Source organism: Corythoichthys intestinalis, chromosome 4 (assembly GCF_030265065.1).
Source record: "Corythoichthys intestinalis isolate RoL2023-P3 chromosome 4, ASM3026506v1, whole genome shotgun sequence".
Lineage (NCBI taxonomy): Eukaryota > Metazoa > Chordata > Actinopteri > Syngnathiformes > Syngnathidae > Corythoichthys > Corythoichthys intestinalis.
The window spans coordinates 52,923,530-52,939,691 of record NC_080398.1 but is presented as its reverse complement, the minus strand read 5'-3'; the positions used below and the strand labels follow the sequence as shown (position 1 = coordinate 52,939,691).

Here is a 16,162-nt window from a genome sequence, read left to right as displayed (position 1 = left end):
CCCAAGTCTTGGATGACAAATAAACAGAGCAGAGTAGCCTCGCTACAGCTGGTTGTTTCTTCAATTTATTCAGAGTAAGTAACGCACCGCTTTTGACAGTCAGTAACGGTAACAGCGTAGTAACGGCGGAAAAAATAATTAGATTACCCCATTACTGAAAAAATAACGCTTTTATGTAACGGCATTATTTATAACAGTGTTATTCCCAACACTGCTGACAAGTGGTAACTACATAAGGCCCCTTATTTGCCACTGCTAAAAGTCAGCCAGGTTGTTGTTGCTATTTTGGCGTTCAACGGGTTAAATATAAGCAACTCAAACTTTTTTATGAGCAAGGGATGCGGAGCCGCTTACTGTTGATGGGGATGACGTGGCTCCGTGGTAGTGTAATCGTTCCCCAACCCAGAGGTTGTGGGTTCGATTTTCCCCCTGATGACTTCGTCTAAGATTTCTTGAGCAAGATACTGAACCCCACGCTGCTCCTGGTGCTGCGTCACCAGTAGGTAGATGAGGAAACAGTGTAAAGGGCCTTATAAAAGGTGGAAAGGCGCTATACAAGTGTAACACCATTTACCATTAATGCACATTGGATAGTGTTGACATTGAGACATATTGATCCCCATGTGAGAGCAATAGGTGCCCTGGGCATTTTCGGTCTATTTGAAGGGAGAGACAAGCAAGTAAAGTGAGTAGATCGGCCTGAGGCAAGACGCTGAACACTGAATACTGACTGGTTCAGTTGCCTCCATATTGATTCCATACTGGAATGGCCAGTGGGCCAGCCAATGCCTCTGGTACTGACTGTCTGATTGGGCATTGATTTACTAACGTCAAATCATATTTACTTTAAACCAGACAGCCACAAACTGGCATTAGTTTTGTCCCTGGCTGCAAACACACCATGTGTTCCACAACAGGTCTGTTTCACAAAGCACTTTCACAAGTCTCACTCTTGCACTGGGATTTGAGCTACTTTGAGATAGAAAACTGCATTCTGCTACACAACAGCTGATTGTTTTCCCTCATCAAATTGAATTGCAAACTTAAATGTGCTCATATGACCAAAAAATGAAGATGGGAAATGACCTAAAATCAGCGATGGCAATGTCAACAAAGCTGGAATTGAATACATTAGTAGGACACCCTTATTGCATTGCATTGCAATTTCATTTTCAAATCTGTTACTCTTTTCCAAATAGACAAGGAATTAATAAACATAACAAATCTTTAAAACCTAGTTCTCATTGGTTATCCAATACATACATAAAATATGGTAATAACTGAAACAGAACTCTTAAAGAGACATAAACAAAACATGTCATACTGACCTACAATTATCACATTTGTCATATAACAACTAATTGATTGTAATTGTTCCCTGGGTTTTCAATACTGAAAACATTTTTGAAGCTTGAATTTATTATTTATGTCTGAGTAGTAAAAACCGATGTCTGTACTCTCCGTGGTTTTGTGACCTTGAAGTTTTCTTGAGCAGTGGTTTTTGCGTTTCATTGCACCTTCAAATTTTGACCCCTAGAGGGAAGTAGATCACCACGATTAAATTCTACAAAAACGATTTTCGAACAGTTGATCAAGACTTCAGATTTAACAAGATTTTAATACAACAGTAAGGTTTAGACAAAAACACCAACAATAACAATGCTTTTTATTTTAAGAAAAAAATCACATATATATGGCATCATCCAGATTCAGAAGTAATACGTTTTCACAAATCCAGTGCATTTCCTTGAGTTACACACAGCAACTTGACAAGTCTCTTTCAGAATTAAGACATTCTGAATAAAAAAAAATGTGTTCAACCTACATAAACCCCATTTACCTAAATTTCTAAAATAATAAAATATCAGAACCTTAGTGGGGAACGTAATGCCCTAAAAATCCTGCAACTTCTTCCACCAGCATTAAAAATCCACTGGTTCATTTATGCCATAGTAGTTACCATATTATTCATACAAATACAGTGCAGTAAGAATAAATTCTATACATACAGCTGTACATGTCATTTTCCTAATGGCAGTGGTTGAATTTGGAACATTTTTGATGCTCACACAGTCAAAGTTTGCATGACTGGAGTGTCATGCTGTCTTCTGGCCAGCGGTACAAGTCCACATTAAAGTCATCATAGTCAGTGGTAAAAACTAGTGAGCGCACGTATGCTGCTTTGTCAGAGGGTTCTGGGAGACCCGTGGCAATGCCGTGCTCATAGGCATATTCTATTATCTGTAAAACATATGTTTCAGATGTGAAGAATGGATAAACGTTGGTCGGGGACCAAAGTAAAGGTTATTATGCTGTACATGAGTTGAACTGTCACCTTGACTGCAAGTTCGAGAGAGACCTCCCTGATGGAGCTGAGAGGTGGGTACAGCCTTCCCTCAGACAGGTCCTTTTCTGTCACTAGGTGGGCAAGAGCCTGTTATACAGTAAACAAATACATTAACATCGGACTAATCCACAACAGACAAACTAGCAACGGGTGACCCACTATGCCTATACTAATTAGTACATTGTCTCTTCATTGCACAAGGGTAAGATTCTTATAGCTCATGCTGTCTTGACTAGAGTAAACTGAAGAAGTCTATCTATCAGAGCTCACATTCACATGAAAAAACATTTGGGTCTCCAGTACACCTGTGAAATGTATCTTCATATAGTGTTTTGTGTGTGTGTCTTTCATCATTGTTATTATTATCATTGTTTATCAACAAATTTGCCTACTTCATAACTAGCTACAGTAAAATAATATAATTTGAATTAAAAAAAAAAAAAAAAAAATTAGAAGCTAAAAAACACATCTTAACCAGGGGTTCCAATAATTATGGAGGGCACTGTAGCTAAGTTAAGTTAACTAACTTAGCTACAGTGCCCTACAGTGAATACTGTATATGTATTGTGTGTATTTATTTATATCGCTTCATATTGATCTACTGAAAACTCTTAGTGTGGTATGAAAAAGTATCTGAACCTTTTGGAATTTCTCACATTTCTGCATAAAATCACCATTAAATGTGATCTGATCTTTGTCAAAACCACACAGATGAAAAACAGTGTCTGCTTTAACTAAAACCACCTAAACATTTATAAGTTTTCATATTTTAATGGGAATAGTATTCAAATAATGACCGAAGGGGGGAAATAAGTAAGTGAAACATCACATTTAATATTTTGTGGCCCCCCCCTTTTGGCAGCAATAACTTCAACCAGACGCTTCCTGGAGCTGAAGATCAGTCTGGCACATCGATCAGGACTAATCTTGGCCCATTCTTCTCTACAAAACTGCTGTAGTTCTGTCAGATTCCTGGGATGTCTGGCATGAATCGTTGTCTTTAGGTCATGCCACAGCATCTCAATGGGGTTCAAGCCTGGACTTTGACCTGGCCACTTCAGAACATGTATTTTGTTGTTCTGAAACCTGTGTTTTTTTTTTTTACATTGTCTTGTTGCAGCATCCATCCTCTTTTTAGCTTCAACTGTCTGACAGAGGGCCTCAGGTTTTCCTGCAAAACATCCTGATAAACTTTTGAATTCATTCTTCCATTGATGACTGCAAGTTGTCCAGGCCCTGAGGAAGCAAAACAGCTCCAAATCATGATGCTCCCTCCACCATGCTTCACGGTGGGGAGGAGGTCTTGATGTTGGTGAACTATTCCATTTTTCCTCCACACATGACGTTGTGTGTTACCCCCAAACAATTCAACTTTGGTTTCATCAGTCCACAAAATATTTTGTCAAAACTTCTGTGGAGTGCCAAGTGCCTTTTGCAAACATTAAATGAGCATCAATGGTTTTTTTTTTGACAGCAGTGGCTTCCTCCGTGGAGTCCTCCAATGAACACCATTGCTGGCCATAGTCTTTCATATAGTTGATGTGTGTAAAGAGATATTGGACTGTGCCAGTGATTTCTAGAAGTCTTTAGCAGACACTCTAGGGTTTTTTTTTTTTTTTTTACCTCTCTGAGTATTCTGCGATGAACTCTTCTGATCATCGTTGGTGGACAGCCACTCTTTGGGAGAGAACAACAGTGCCAAACTCTCTCCATTTGTAGACAACCTTTCTGACTGTCGATTGATGGACATCCAGACTTTTAGAGATGGTTTTGTATCATTTCCCAGCTTTATATAAATCAACAATCCTTGATTGCAGGTTTTCAGACAGCTCTTTTGACCGAGCCATGATGCACATCAGGGAATGCTTCTAATCAAGACATTTCTTACCAGGTGTGTGTTTTATAGTGGGCAGGGAAGCTTTAAAACACTCATCACTGATTGGGCACACACCTGACTTAAATTGTTTGGTAAAAATTGTTTCAATTGCTCTTTAAGTCTCCTTAGGCACTTGCTTATTTTTTCCCCTTCTGTCATTGTTAACATCCTATTATATTTAAAATATGAAAACCTATAAATGTTTGGGTTGTTTTAGTTAAAACAGACACTGTTTTTTCATCTGTGTGAGTTTGACAAAGATCAGATCATATTTGATGGGGATTTTATGCATAAATGTGAGAAATTCCTAAAGGTTCAGACACTTCTTCATACTATTGTAACTACATTTGACTTACGACCTTAATCGTTATGAGATAGCTCTTTTGCTTGTGATTACAGTGTTTTCAGTGAATGAGTTCACTGTACTCAAATGGCCTCCACAGTCAGCAGATCAGGATCCAATAGAGCACCTTTGGGATGTGGTGGAAGAGGAGATTCGCATCATAGATGTGCAGCCAACAAATCTGCAGTAACTGCGTAATGCTATCATGTCAATATGGTCCAAACTCTGGGAAATATTTCCAGAACTTTGTTGAATCCGTACCATGAAGGGTTAAGGCAGTTCTAAAGGCAAAAAGGTATCCAACACGGTACTAGCAAGGTGTACCTAATCAAGTGGCCAGTGAGTATGGTATTACTATATACTACAGGGTGCACCTAGAATCCTCTATTTTTTCACACACAAAAACAAAAATGTCAGTGCGGTCAGTCCATAAGGTATACACAGTGGTGGAATGTAAAAAAGTAAAAGTACTTCATTACTCTACTTAAGTACATTTTTGTGTATCTGTACTTTACTTGAGTACAAATATGAAGTTGTACTTTTTATTTTTACCTCATGACATTTTACAGGACAAATCTATATTTTTTACTTCACTACTTTCCAAATTGCTGCCTGAATTACACATTACTCCTGTATCTTTTTTCTCATTGTAGACAGATAGTTTTGCTGTCATGCCTCCGGCGCAATCGATAAGCCCCGTGCAACTATACAGTAATTGAGCACCAAATGCAGCAACACATGTACAAGCAAGATTAGGCAGGTGAACAAGATATATAAAAACCAACAATAAGAGCAGCGCACCTTCACATGGGTGTTGCACACTATCATACAGTAGGTGGCAGTATGCACGTTAGTTGCTTGCAATCCACCGTTAAAATAAGTTTTGGAATGTTTTAGCTTGTTAAGCTTCTGTTTACAGTGCAGTCAATTTTATTGCTTGTTTTTTCCATTCTGCACACTGAGCAGAGCACCCAATGAATTTTCTGGTTCTTTCTTTTAATATTGACTCAGATCTCTTTATGTATATCAAAAAATTATACACGTATATATACATGTATGACAATTTTGCATAGGGGAAAATACTTTTACTTTTTAGTTGTAAAGTAAATTTTAAATCAAGCACTTTTGAACTTTTACTTGAGTAACTTTTTTCTTAGACACTTGTACTTTTATTTAAATGTTTTTGAACCTGTATCTGTACTTTGACTGAAGTAGAAAAAAAGTGAGTACTTCATCCACCACTATATAACTTGTTGCTGAGGGAAAAAATATCCAATATAAGGGGGCCTGTCTTTCTCATGTAGCTGGATTCGATCTTTTTTGGTCAGATGCTATAATAGAGGCTGTGTTGGTGTTGTTAGTCTATAGGCGAATCGAGCATTCAGTGATTAAACGAAAGAAAATGTATAGATGGATGGATATGTACTAGAGTCAAATGTCAATGCTACCTCTGCTGCGGTAAGAAAAACATCTTCAGTGATGTGTCGAATAGCGCAGGCGGTGACGCCAAGGCCGACACCGGGGAAGATGTATGCATTGTTTCCTTGACCAGGATGCATGGTCCTCCCGTCGGGTAAGGTGACAGGGTCAAACGGACTGCCACTTGCAAAGATGCCCCTTCCCTACAGTGCAAGGCCAGCATTATCATTGAACTGCAGCACAGGCATGTAAAATAAATAGCAGGCATCAATATATTTCAACAGTACCTCTGTAAATGTGTAACATTGTTCTGCGGTGCATTCGGCTTTGCTGGTTGGATTGCTGAGAGCAAAGATTATAGGGTGTTGGTTGAAGGATGCCATGTCCCTGATGATCTTCTCTGTGAAGGCGCCAGCAACAGCTGCCACACCTGAAAGACAGATCGTGATGAGCAATACAGGCAGATTGGAAAAAAGGACATTTTGAAGTTCCAAAAAAGAGACAACAGCAGGCGTGCTTTGCTTGTTTTAAATTTGTGACATTGAGGTATTTTCTGGTAAATATTTACTATAATTAAGACTTTACTGCTGTGTTAATAATTGTGGAAGGCAAAGTGGAAGAACTGTGCCATGCTTATGAGCTTAATTGTAATATTTGTTCAATTATATTGGATTAGGTATGAGTACGTACACTCATGCCTACATACGTAGGTATGAGTGTGTGTGTGAATGGTTGTATGTCTCCTTGTCCCCTGCAATTGGCTGGCAACCAGTTCAGGGTGTCCCCTGCCTACTGCCCGTAGTTAGCTGGGATAGGCTCCAGCACCTCCGCGACCCTCGTGAGGAAAAAGCGGCATGGAAAATGAATGAATGAATTGATTGGATTAACCCATCCCCAACAGTCTATTCGTTGTATTTAGTAGCACATCACTTGGCTGCAATGCTTCCAGAAAAAGCAAGTCAATGCCAGAATTTTTTGGCCAGTCAGATTTCAACCATACGGCCATGCCAGTCTAATTTCTCTAAGCGGCCCTCAGTGAGGTTTTTACTGTATGATTTCATAGCTAGCTAGGTTTTCACAGATGTTGTAATATTGCCCTCTTCTTTGAAATAATTAAAGTGTGGCTTTCCTGTTCAACAATGACAAAATAAATACATTCATGCTAGCGACTACGTCTCTTGGCCACGGCAAGGTCTGTCCTTTACCGTCGTGTTGCGCACCTTGTGAGTGTATAGTAGTACACAGCCATAGTACGGATATGTTTACCCTTGCACAGCCGGAACATTCTTATCTCAAGTAGGATGAACATATCAACAGTAGCGATCGATCGAGGCGTATGGATATAGTCTATTAGCTAATAATAATAGCAGCTAGCGTATGTTGTTGGCTTAGTTAACGGCTTCAACTCAAAAGCTCGACACGCGGCCCATCCATCTGCCACGATAGCCAAATTTTGTAGCAGTCAAGGGCGAAATATTTAATGCAGAGTCAAGTCGATTTTGATGGGCCTCTCCATTCATCTTGGATCTGTTGAGCAAAATGCTTCCAGGCTTTCCTTATTGCGCTATATTTGGAAAGTTTGCTGTACAATACACACATGCATAATCATAAAAAGCCATATCCAGCAATAAGGGAGTGTGGCCTTGCAACAGTGTGAACACTTTGTGTGACGTTACACTCTGGCCTGAAACCTCTTGCATCTCAGTGAGGCAAGCACACTTTTAATGATCGCTGTTTCAAAACTATTCGACAGTGTGCCACATTTCCTGTCTCATCTTCGCGTACACACTTGACTTTAAAAAATTTTTTGTTTACAACAATTATCATGTTTACCAATTAAAGCTGTGGGTTTCAGTTCACGAACCACATCCTCCAGGTTCCTCATCTGGGGGTGCTCATGAGCAAACCTCTCCTTTTCATGAGTCAGATGATCTCGACCCTTAGAAATGTGTAGAATGACAAAGAAGAGGAAAGCATAATGGGTCATTCACAGAATGGAAGTTATTGCCTGCTAATAGATTTCACCTTTGGATTAAGGTTCTCTGTCCTATTAGAAAATGCAAATAACTGTTTCAGTTTGACATTTCTGTTGGTACCTTATTTTTCGGACTCTTAAGTCCGAGTTTAGCAGAGGGTGCGTCTTATACTCTGGAGCGATTTATGGGTGATTATTTATGGTCGGGTCAGGCCGACTTCTCTCCTGCTAACTTTTTTTGAAATAAATATATATTCATATATTTATACTAAAATGATGTATGGATGTTAAATAAAATAAATAATTTGGATAAAACAGAGAAGGCGCTGTGCATGCCTGCGCATGTGAACAGAGTGGCCCCGCTCTCTTTTCAACCTTCCCCTCCGCGAGCATCCTGGTATTTCCTTTTCGATTTGAAGCAGCTATAGGTGTGAAAAACAAACTAAAGACAGGGGAATTGAAATTGAGACAACTGCGGTAGGAGTGGGATATGGAAAGGATTTAAACTGATTGTTGAAGATACGGAAACCTGTGTCGGCTTCGCTGAATGTAAACGAATGTGGCGCTTTGGTCTCATACGAAAAATATATTTTACTAACTTTTCCAGTGTTATTTCATTGTGTAAATGCATTTATAATGATCACAAAAATATGTAGACTATTTAAACGTTGAGAAAACGTGCGTTTTTTTTTTTTTTTCTTTTCCTGCCAACGCGAGGAGATTAAATGCCAAATCCACTATCCACTTGTTAGAACAGACACGCAAATATAAAAGATATAAATGTTTATTTAATATCCAGCTTACAGTCTTGTTTAACTGGGAGAAATCGTTACAAAACACAGGCTTTAATTTGTTATTTGTTAGGTTTTGTGTTTGGTTTCTCCTTGTGTGACTTGTCCCTGTGATTACCCATTTCTCTCACCTGTGTGTGTTTTCCCAGTGTATCCTGCAATCTGCATCCACCTGTGTTACCCAGCTGTTCCTCGTCTCGTTACCCCTTGTCTGCGTATATAATGACGCAGTTTCTTGTCACTCCTTGTTGCGTCATTGTCTATGTCCGTCTTTGCAAACTTCAAGTCCGTTCCAAGCCCTCGTGTACCAGTCCCTCTGATTTAAGTAAGTTTTGTTTGAATCTTGCCCTTTGATCCCCAGTGGTTTTGGTTGTACTTTGTGTTTTTGTTAGATATCATTAAAACGTTTTTTGAGTTCATCGCCATCTGCCTCCTGCCTTGCATTTTTGTTTCTCTGCATTTGGGTCCACACCACCTGCCTGCCCGCGCATTCCCTGACAGTTATTATTATGCTTATACAAACCGGCATCGTCCCGAACGTGATCATACAAAACGCAACCACGCATCACATTTTAGGCTTGTGCCTACAAATAAAACATAAAATTTCCGGGGGGTTTTTCGGGCTCGGGCAAGCAAATCAAATTAACTGATCGGGCTCGGCCCGCGTCGGGCTATAATACCTGAGGACCTGTCAGGTCGGGCTAGATTTTTTGGCCCGATCTAACTTCTGGCGTCATGTAATGTTAGCATACTGCACACTTATTCAGCCTGTTGTTCTCTATTGTTTTTTAAATTGCCTTTCAAGATGACATGTCTGTTCTTGGGGCTGGATTCTATCAAATAAATTTCCCCCAAGAAATGCGACTTATATACTAGTATGTTTTTTTCCTTTTCATTGCGCATTTTTTGGCTGGTGCGACTTATACTCAGGTGCGACGTATAGTCCGAAAAATACCGTACTTAAAACCATTTCAATTATTTGAATCATAATATGCTTATCAAGCATTTGTGATTTGACATAAAAAGAAGGGTAACTAACACTTTATTTGAACTCTTAAAACAGTCATAAGATGGTCTTGTGACACCACTGTCAAATTAAATGTTACCAAAAGAAGGAATACATACGGCATTTCAAAGTCAATACCACATCAAGGATATCAAGCTGTTTAGTCCAGTAATCATTTTCTCGACTGCTTGTGTGTCGCACATAGCGACAAACAAATACCAAACGTTCCCATTCAAAATCAAATAGATTGGCAATATTTAGTGTTCTATAAGTTCTATGCAAATAACGGTGAGTTGAGAGTTGAATTCATTTTAAAATTTGACAGTAAAAGAAAAACATACCAGAACAATAAGAAAATGCAAGGACTAAACAGGTATGCTTGAGGCAAGTTGTGATGACTAATTTTAGGATATGAATATTTCAGTAAAGACACCTTGACAATCAGGCCCTTAGAATCAACCATCCAGATCTTCTTCAAACTGTCTTCCTTAGAAAGGCCCTCTTTCTCCATCGCCATTGTAATCAGCTCAGCAATCCCCATTGCTGCCTGGTACAAACACAACAGTGAGGGATGACTTCAACACTGAGTTATTAACATTTCATAATATTATAAAGCTATACTAGTAGATGGAAGGCTGAATATTAATACACAAATCAATTCCAAAAAAACATCATTTGACTTATTTCTCAAACATGTAAGTTTAACAAGAAGTTCACATTCCGCAATAATTTCCAATTGCAAAATTGTCATATTGTCTCCTAATTTTTTATAGGAGTTGTAAGTGTAATCAAAGTAATAGTCTCATTATGTGTGTGCTACACCCACCTCTCCTGCACCTTGGAACACAATTGTGTGGTCACACATTTTGCTCCCGGTGATCCGGAGAGCCGCCAAAAGACCGGCAACTGCCACTGCAGCAGTGCCTGGGAAAAAAAACGTGTAGAGCAACACCATTCAATTAAATGCATGAGGTAAATACATTACCATCAGTTATACTGTACAATAACAGGATCTTAAGTTAACTATATGCACTAAATATAAGCCAATACTTCTCAAATAGTGGGGCGCGCAAAGCAATGCCAGGGGAGGGGGCTCATGTGACCTCGGGGAACATACGTTTTTGCCGTACAAGTGTAATTCCACATCCAGTGGCAGTAACATTTTCATTTTCACAGTGTGTGCAATATTTTTTAACCAAACAAGAGCACACACCAAAGAGCACTAGAGATATGAAGAGCTAAGATGAGGAAATATGACAAAGTGTATGTAGCGTTTGGCTTTTGGCTTTGACTTTGAATACAGTGTCACACAATGAATACAGTGAATACACTGTGTCTAAAAATGTTTGCAGCGGACAGCATTAAGCCAAATCAATTAAGACTTCACTTAAAGACATTAGACCCCAATCACATTGATAAACCGCTTCATTTTTTTTCCCAACGAAAACGTGCCGAATATTGCCAACAATCGTTCTGCTTTGTGAGTGTTACATCTGTAAACCAGCGAGCACTCTTATCATCATATAAGGTGGCATAGCAGGTTGCTCAGTGCAAAATAACCCAATACAACAGCAAAAGAGCTGAACCAGTTGTCTCCATCTAACCCTGTCGTCTGCATCCTCTGCTCTCACACCAACTACCTTCATATCCTCTTTAAAGCGAAAGATCAGGATTTTTGACATTAGGCTTAATCTTCGGGTTAGCATGGGTTTAGTTAGTTGGTGAAGTTGATTTCAACAAATTCCATTTCGTTTGAAAATTATTTGTTAAGTTTTAGTGCTCTGGAGTGGCTAAGCTAAGTTTTGAATTTATTTGACTATGTTGGATCTGTTCGTAGATCTGTATCGTTTTTTTATTGGCATGCTGTAATGGTGCCATTGACTCACTCTAGCTTAGCCATTCCGAAGCCCCGAAACTATCAAATAACGAAACAGAATTTGCTGGAATCAACTCCCCCAGCCTAATGTCAAAAATCCTTAACTTTCGCTTTAACTACATCCTGCAGCAAAAATAAAAACGGTCCCTATGTCAATGACACTGTCATTTTTGTTCTATTAATTTTTGTTTTTTCGGTCAGATTGTTTGGCATATTGTACTCTGAGTTAATGTTGCTAATCAATTTGAATGTATCATTATTCATTAGATTTATATATATCAAAAAATCCGTATCAAATGGTCAAAAAATGTACCTTGATTGTATGTTTACAGATTGGATGTGACAATGTTAATAAAGTTACACTTTATTATGTGTTGATCTAGATTACTTTTTTTCTTTAATATTAACAAGGACACAGTGTTATGCAGAGGTGTACCTATAATAATTTTATAGACAAATCATACTATTTACAGTGGCGGCAGAGAGTTGGGTAAGTGAAATGTTTACGTCTTCCCTTTCGTAACAGAAAATAATTGAGAAGCACTGGATTAACCTATACACTGACAAGACAGCCATCCATTCATTATTTTCGGTATGTTCTATCATGTTCAGAATCGTTGATATGACACTTCAATGTTTCCTTAAACATTGCTTAAAACTAAAATAGATGGAACACTGACATGTTTAAGTCTTTTTCTTCTATTTTTAATGCACCACTCCTCATTAGTAACCATTATTGAGCATTACCATTAAAAGGGGCAAATGTGCAATGTTTGATATTTTGTAGCGCTTTTACAGGATGTACTGCACGGGCACCTGCATAATGTGTGCAGTTAGTTTTTTTTTTAGATTAGATGAAAGTAAAAGAACACCAAGACAATTGTGTAGACACCATACTAAGATAAGTTGTTACACTTAACTAAGAGGACTCAAAAAAGGTGAGAAGGCAAAATATTGGCAGTTTGCCCAGCTACCTTGGATGTCATCGTTGAATGTGCAATACATGTTTCTGTACTTGCTGAGAAGGCGGAAAGCATTTAAGTTTGCAAAGTCTTCAAACTGAATGAGGCAGTCCATTCCATACCTGTAAACAAGATGAAGACCATTTGAATTTTTTGTCATAAATTATTGTTTTGTGATTGTTGATAAAACGATTGGGGGGGGGGGGGGGGGGGGGGGGGGGTTGAGACACTCAAGGTTTCACAGCACAGGCCGAAAGCACTACTTTGATGCAGTCCAGAGGAGGGCGCCCTGCACCATTCTTTTAAATTCTAAATCCACATGTTGATATGCTCAAAATTTAATACTCAGTTTTTCGCATATGCAGATCAACGATGTGATCTTTGAAATAAAAACACCTCAAGTCAAGCAAAATTATTTAAAAATAAAAACTTAAATGAATTAAAACCACAATACAATGGCCATTATTTTGCATTACAAGCTGACACCTGCTTCCCTGACGATGAGTTACAAAGAAAGGTCAAAGGTGCACAGAAAAAGGATGACAAAAAAGGAGAACAAAACGAGGACAAAGGCAACAGAGTGTTCCCAGTAAACTAGCAGTGTTAACCAGGTTGCTTATTGAGATAACCATTAAAATGTTTAATAGTGCAACACAGACACAAATAATAACTTGAAAAACAAATATAAGCTCAGCGTTGTGAGCTGTTAAATTAGAATTGGGAGTGATATTTGGTTGAGGAATGCCAAGTTCCCATGCCTTTCACCAGATGGTTTCTCTGTTCAGGAATTTACAGAATGTTTGCAAAGGCCGCTCAGTCTTCAAGATTAAAAGCAAAGTGGGAAAAGGGGGAAGGATATAATGAACTGATGAATGTGTCACTCTAATGACCAGCTGTTGGAAAAAGCACTGTCAAACAGAAAAGAGAGCTGCGGTATTGTATAACTTGACAATGACAATTTTAATTGAGTGGGTTTTACAATTGAAAACAATGTGATAACTGGAGTACAAAATATTCTCTCAGTTCTTTCTGTGTCCGCAATAACTATATAGCATTAACAACTGGTATATGCCAATGTAAGGTTTTGGAATAACAGCTTTTGCCAGCTGCAAGTGTCTGCACATACAGTGAGGCAAATAATTATTTAGTCAACCACCAATTATGCAAGTTCTCCTACTTGAAAAAAATTAGAGAGGCCTGTAATTGTCAGTATGCATAAACCTCAACCATGAGAGACAGAATGTGGGGGGAAAAAACAGAAAATCACATTGTTTGATTTTTAAAGAATTTATTTTCAAATTAGAGTGGAAAATAAGTATTTGGTCTCCTCCAAACAAGCAAGATTTCTGGCTGTCAAAGAGGTCTAACGAGGCTTCACTCCTTACCTGTACTAATGGCACATGTTTTAACTCATATGAAAGACACCTGTCCACAATCTCAGTCAGTCACACTCAAAACTCCACTATGGCCAAGACCAAAGAGCTGTCGAAGGACACCAGAGACAAAATTGTGCACCAGACTGGGAAGACTGAATCTGCAATAGGTAAAACGCTTGGTGTAAAGAAATCAACTGTGGGAGCAATTATTAAAGAATGGAAGAAATACAAGACCACTGATAATCTCCCTCGATCTGGTGCTCCATGCGAGATCTCACCCCGTGATGTCAAAATGATAACAAGAACGTTGAGCAAAAATCCCAGAACCACACGGCGGGACCTAGTGAATGACCTACAGAGAGCTAGGACCACAGTAACAAAGGCCACTATCAGTAACACAATGCGCCGCCAGGGACTCAAATCCTGCACTGCCAGACGTGTCCCCCTGCTGAAGCCAGTACACGTCCAGGCCCATCTGCGGTTGGCGGTCAGATGAAACCAAAATAAAACTTTTTGGCAGAAACACAGGTTCTCGTGTTTGTAGGAGAAAGAATACTGAATTGCCAAAGGGACCAGGACGACTGATCTGTGTAAAGGAAAGAATGAATGGAGCCATGTATTGAGAGATTTTGAGTGAAAATCTCCTTCCATCAGCAAGGGCATTAAGATGAGACGTGGCTGGGTCTTTCTGCATGACAATGATCCCAAACACACAGCCAGGGCAACAAAGGAGTGGCTTCGTAAGAAGCATTTCAAGGTCCTGGAGTGGCCTAGCCAGTCTCCAGATCTCAATCCCATAGAAAATCTGTGGAGGGAGTTGAAAGTCCGTGTTGCCCAACAACAGCCCCAAAACATCATTGCTCGAGAAGATCTGCATGGAGGAATGGGCCAAAATACCAGCAACAGTGTGTGAAAAGCTTGTGAAGAGTTACAGAAATCGTTTGGCCACCGTTATTGCCAACAAAGGGTACATAACAAAGTATTGAGATGAACTTTTGGTATCGACCAAATACTTATTTTCCACCATGATTTGCAAATAAATTATTTAAAAATCAAACAATGTGATTTTCTGGTTTTGTTTTCCACATTGTCTCTCATGGTTGAGGTTTACCCATGTTGACAATTACAGGCCTCTAAAATTTTCAAGTGGGAGAACTTGCACAATTAGTGGTTGACGAAATACTTATTTGCCCCACTGTAGATAGGACAATTCGTTTATTCCTGTTCTACTGATCACAGGTTCACATGGGTCACATGGAGCCTATCTCAGCTGAATTTGTGGAAGAGGTGTGCATGTGTACCTTGCTGGGCCATGTTAGATGCCCAATTATTAAAAAAAAAAAAAAAATCTGAGTACAGTGGTACCTCTCCATATGAATTTAATTCGTTCCAGGACCTGGATTCGAATGCAAAACGGTTGTATGTCTAGTGGGATTTTCCCATAAGAATACATTGATTAATTTGTTCCATAGCCCAAAAATCTACGCTAAATCCTTCATAAATACTGCAGGTACAATTACAAATAGCAATTCCACGTAGCTAAACAAATTATGAATACAAATCATAATAATAATAAAATTATAATATAATAATAATAATATAATGAATCGGGTTCTCATGTGGCAGTTTTGCATGCTTGTTCCTGAACAGACTGACGAGAGAGTGAGAGGAGTGCGTTAGAGTTTTTGCTTTCACTTTTCATGTTTGTTATTGTTAGCGTCGGTTACGGCAGACAATAGCCATGTTGTGTTGCACAAGTTCTGAAATCAATTATTAAAACCTGAAGAAGCTGGCGATGTGACTGGCGAATGGAGGTCAGGGGAGGACCGTCAAGATTGTACACATTATTATTTATTCACTGACGCGAACACGATGCTCATATTTTTTCTCTATAATTTTCATGTTAATTTCAGAGGTAAGTGTCAAATTTTTTTCCTTTCCTCACCACCTGAACTACCTTTCTTGGGACCCATGTTGATTTCTCTCACAAGAAAATCTGCCGTGCTGCCATCTTGGGGGAAAAAAAACAATGAAATTGCGATGCTGTTGTAAATCGTCGTATTTTGAGCATGAGTCAAATTTTACATCAGATGTCGAAAGGATCGTATGTCGAGGTGCCTCTGCAATGCTACCTGCCCAAATCAAAGGCGGGCAAAATATTCCGCAAAGGCCGCAGTGGGTACGGGTTTCC

The 16,162-nt window shown here is 39.0% G+C and overlaps 1 protein-coding gene across 4 annotated transcripts in view; it reads right to left on the bottom strand.

Annotated features, from left to right (window-relative positions):
- Positions 1-1,631: 1,631 nt before the first annotated feature.
- The window catches only part of me1 (malic enzyme 1, NADP(+)-dependent, cytosolic), a 141,607-nt gene continuing 127,076 nt past the window's right edge, over positions 1,632-16,162 (bottom strand). For all 4 annotated transcript variants that reach the window (XM_057834236.1, XM_057834237.1, XM_057834240.1 and 1 more), the window contains 8 exons: positions 12,608-12,717; positions 10,584-10,681; positions 10,191-10,304; positions 7,819-7,924; positions 6,273-6,415; positions 6,015-6,188; positions 2,336-2,434; positions 1,632-2,241 (listed from right to left, as the gene is read on the bottom strand). In XM_057834236.1, the coding sequence (XP_057690219.1) occupies positions 2,074-2,241; positions 2,336-2,434; positions 6,015-6,188; positions 6,273-6,415; positions 7,819-7,924; positions 10,191-10,304; positions 10,584-10,681; positions 12,608-12,717 (1,012 nt within the window). In that variant the 3' untranslated portion in view covers positions 1,632-2,073. The remainder of the gene's footprint in view (positions 2,242-2,335; positions 2,435-6,014; positions 6,189-6,272; positions 6,416-7,818; positions 7,925-10,190; positions 10,305-10,583; positions 10,682-12,607; positions 12,718-16,162) is intronic.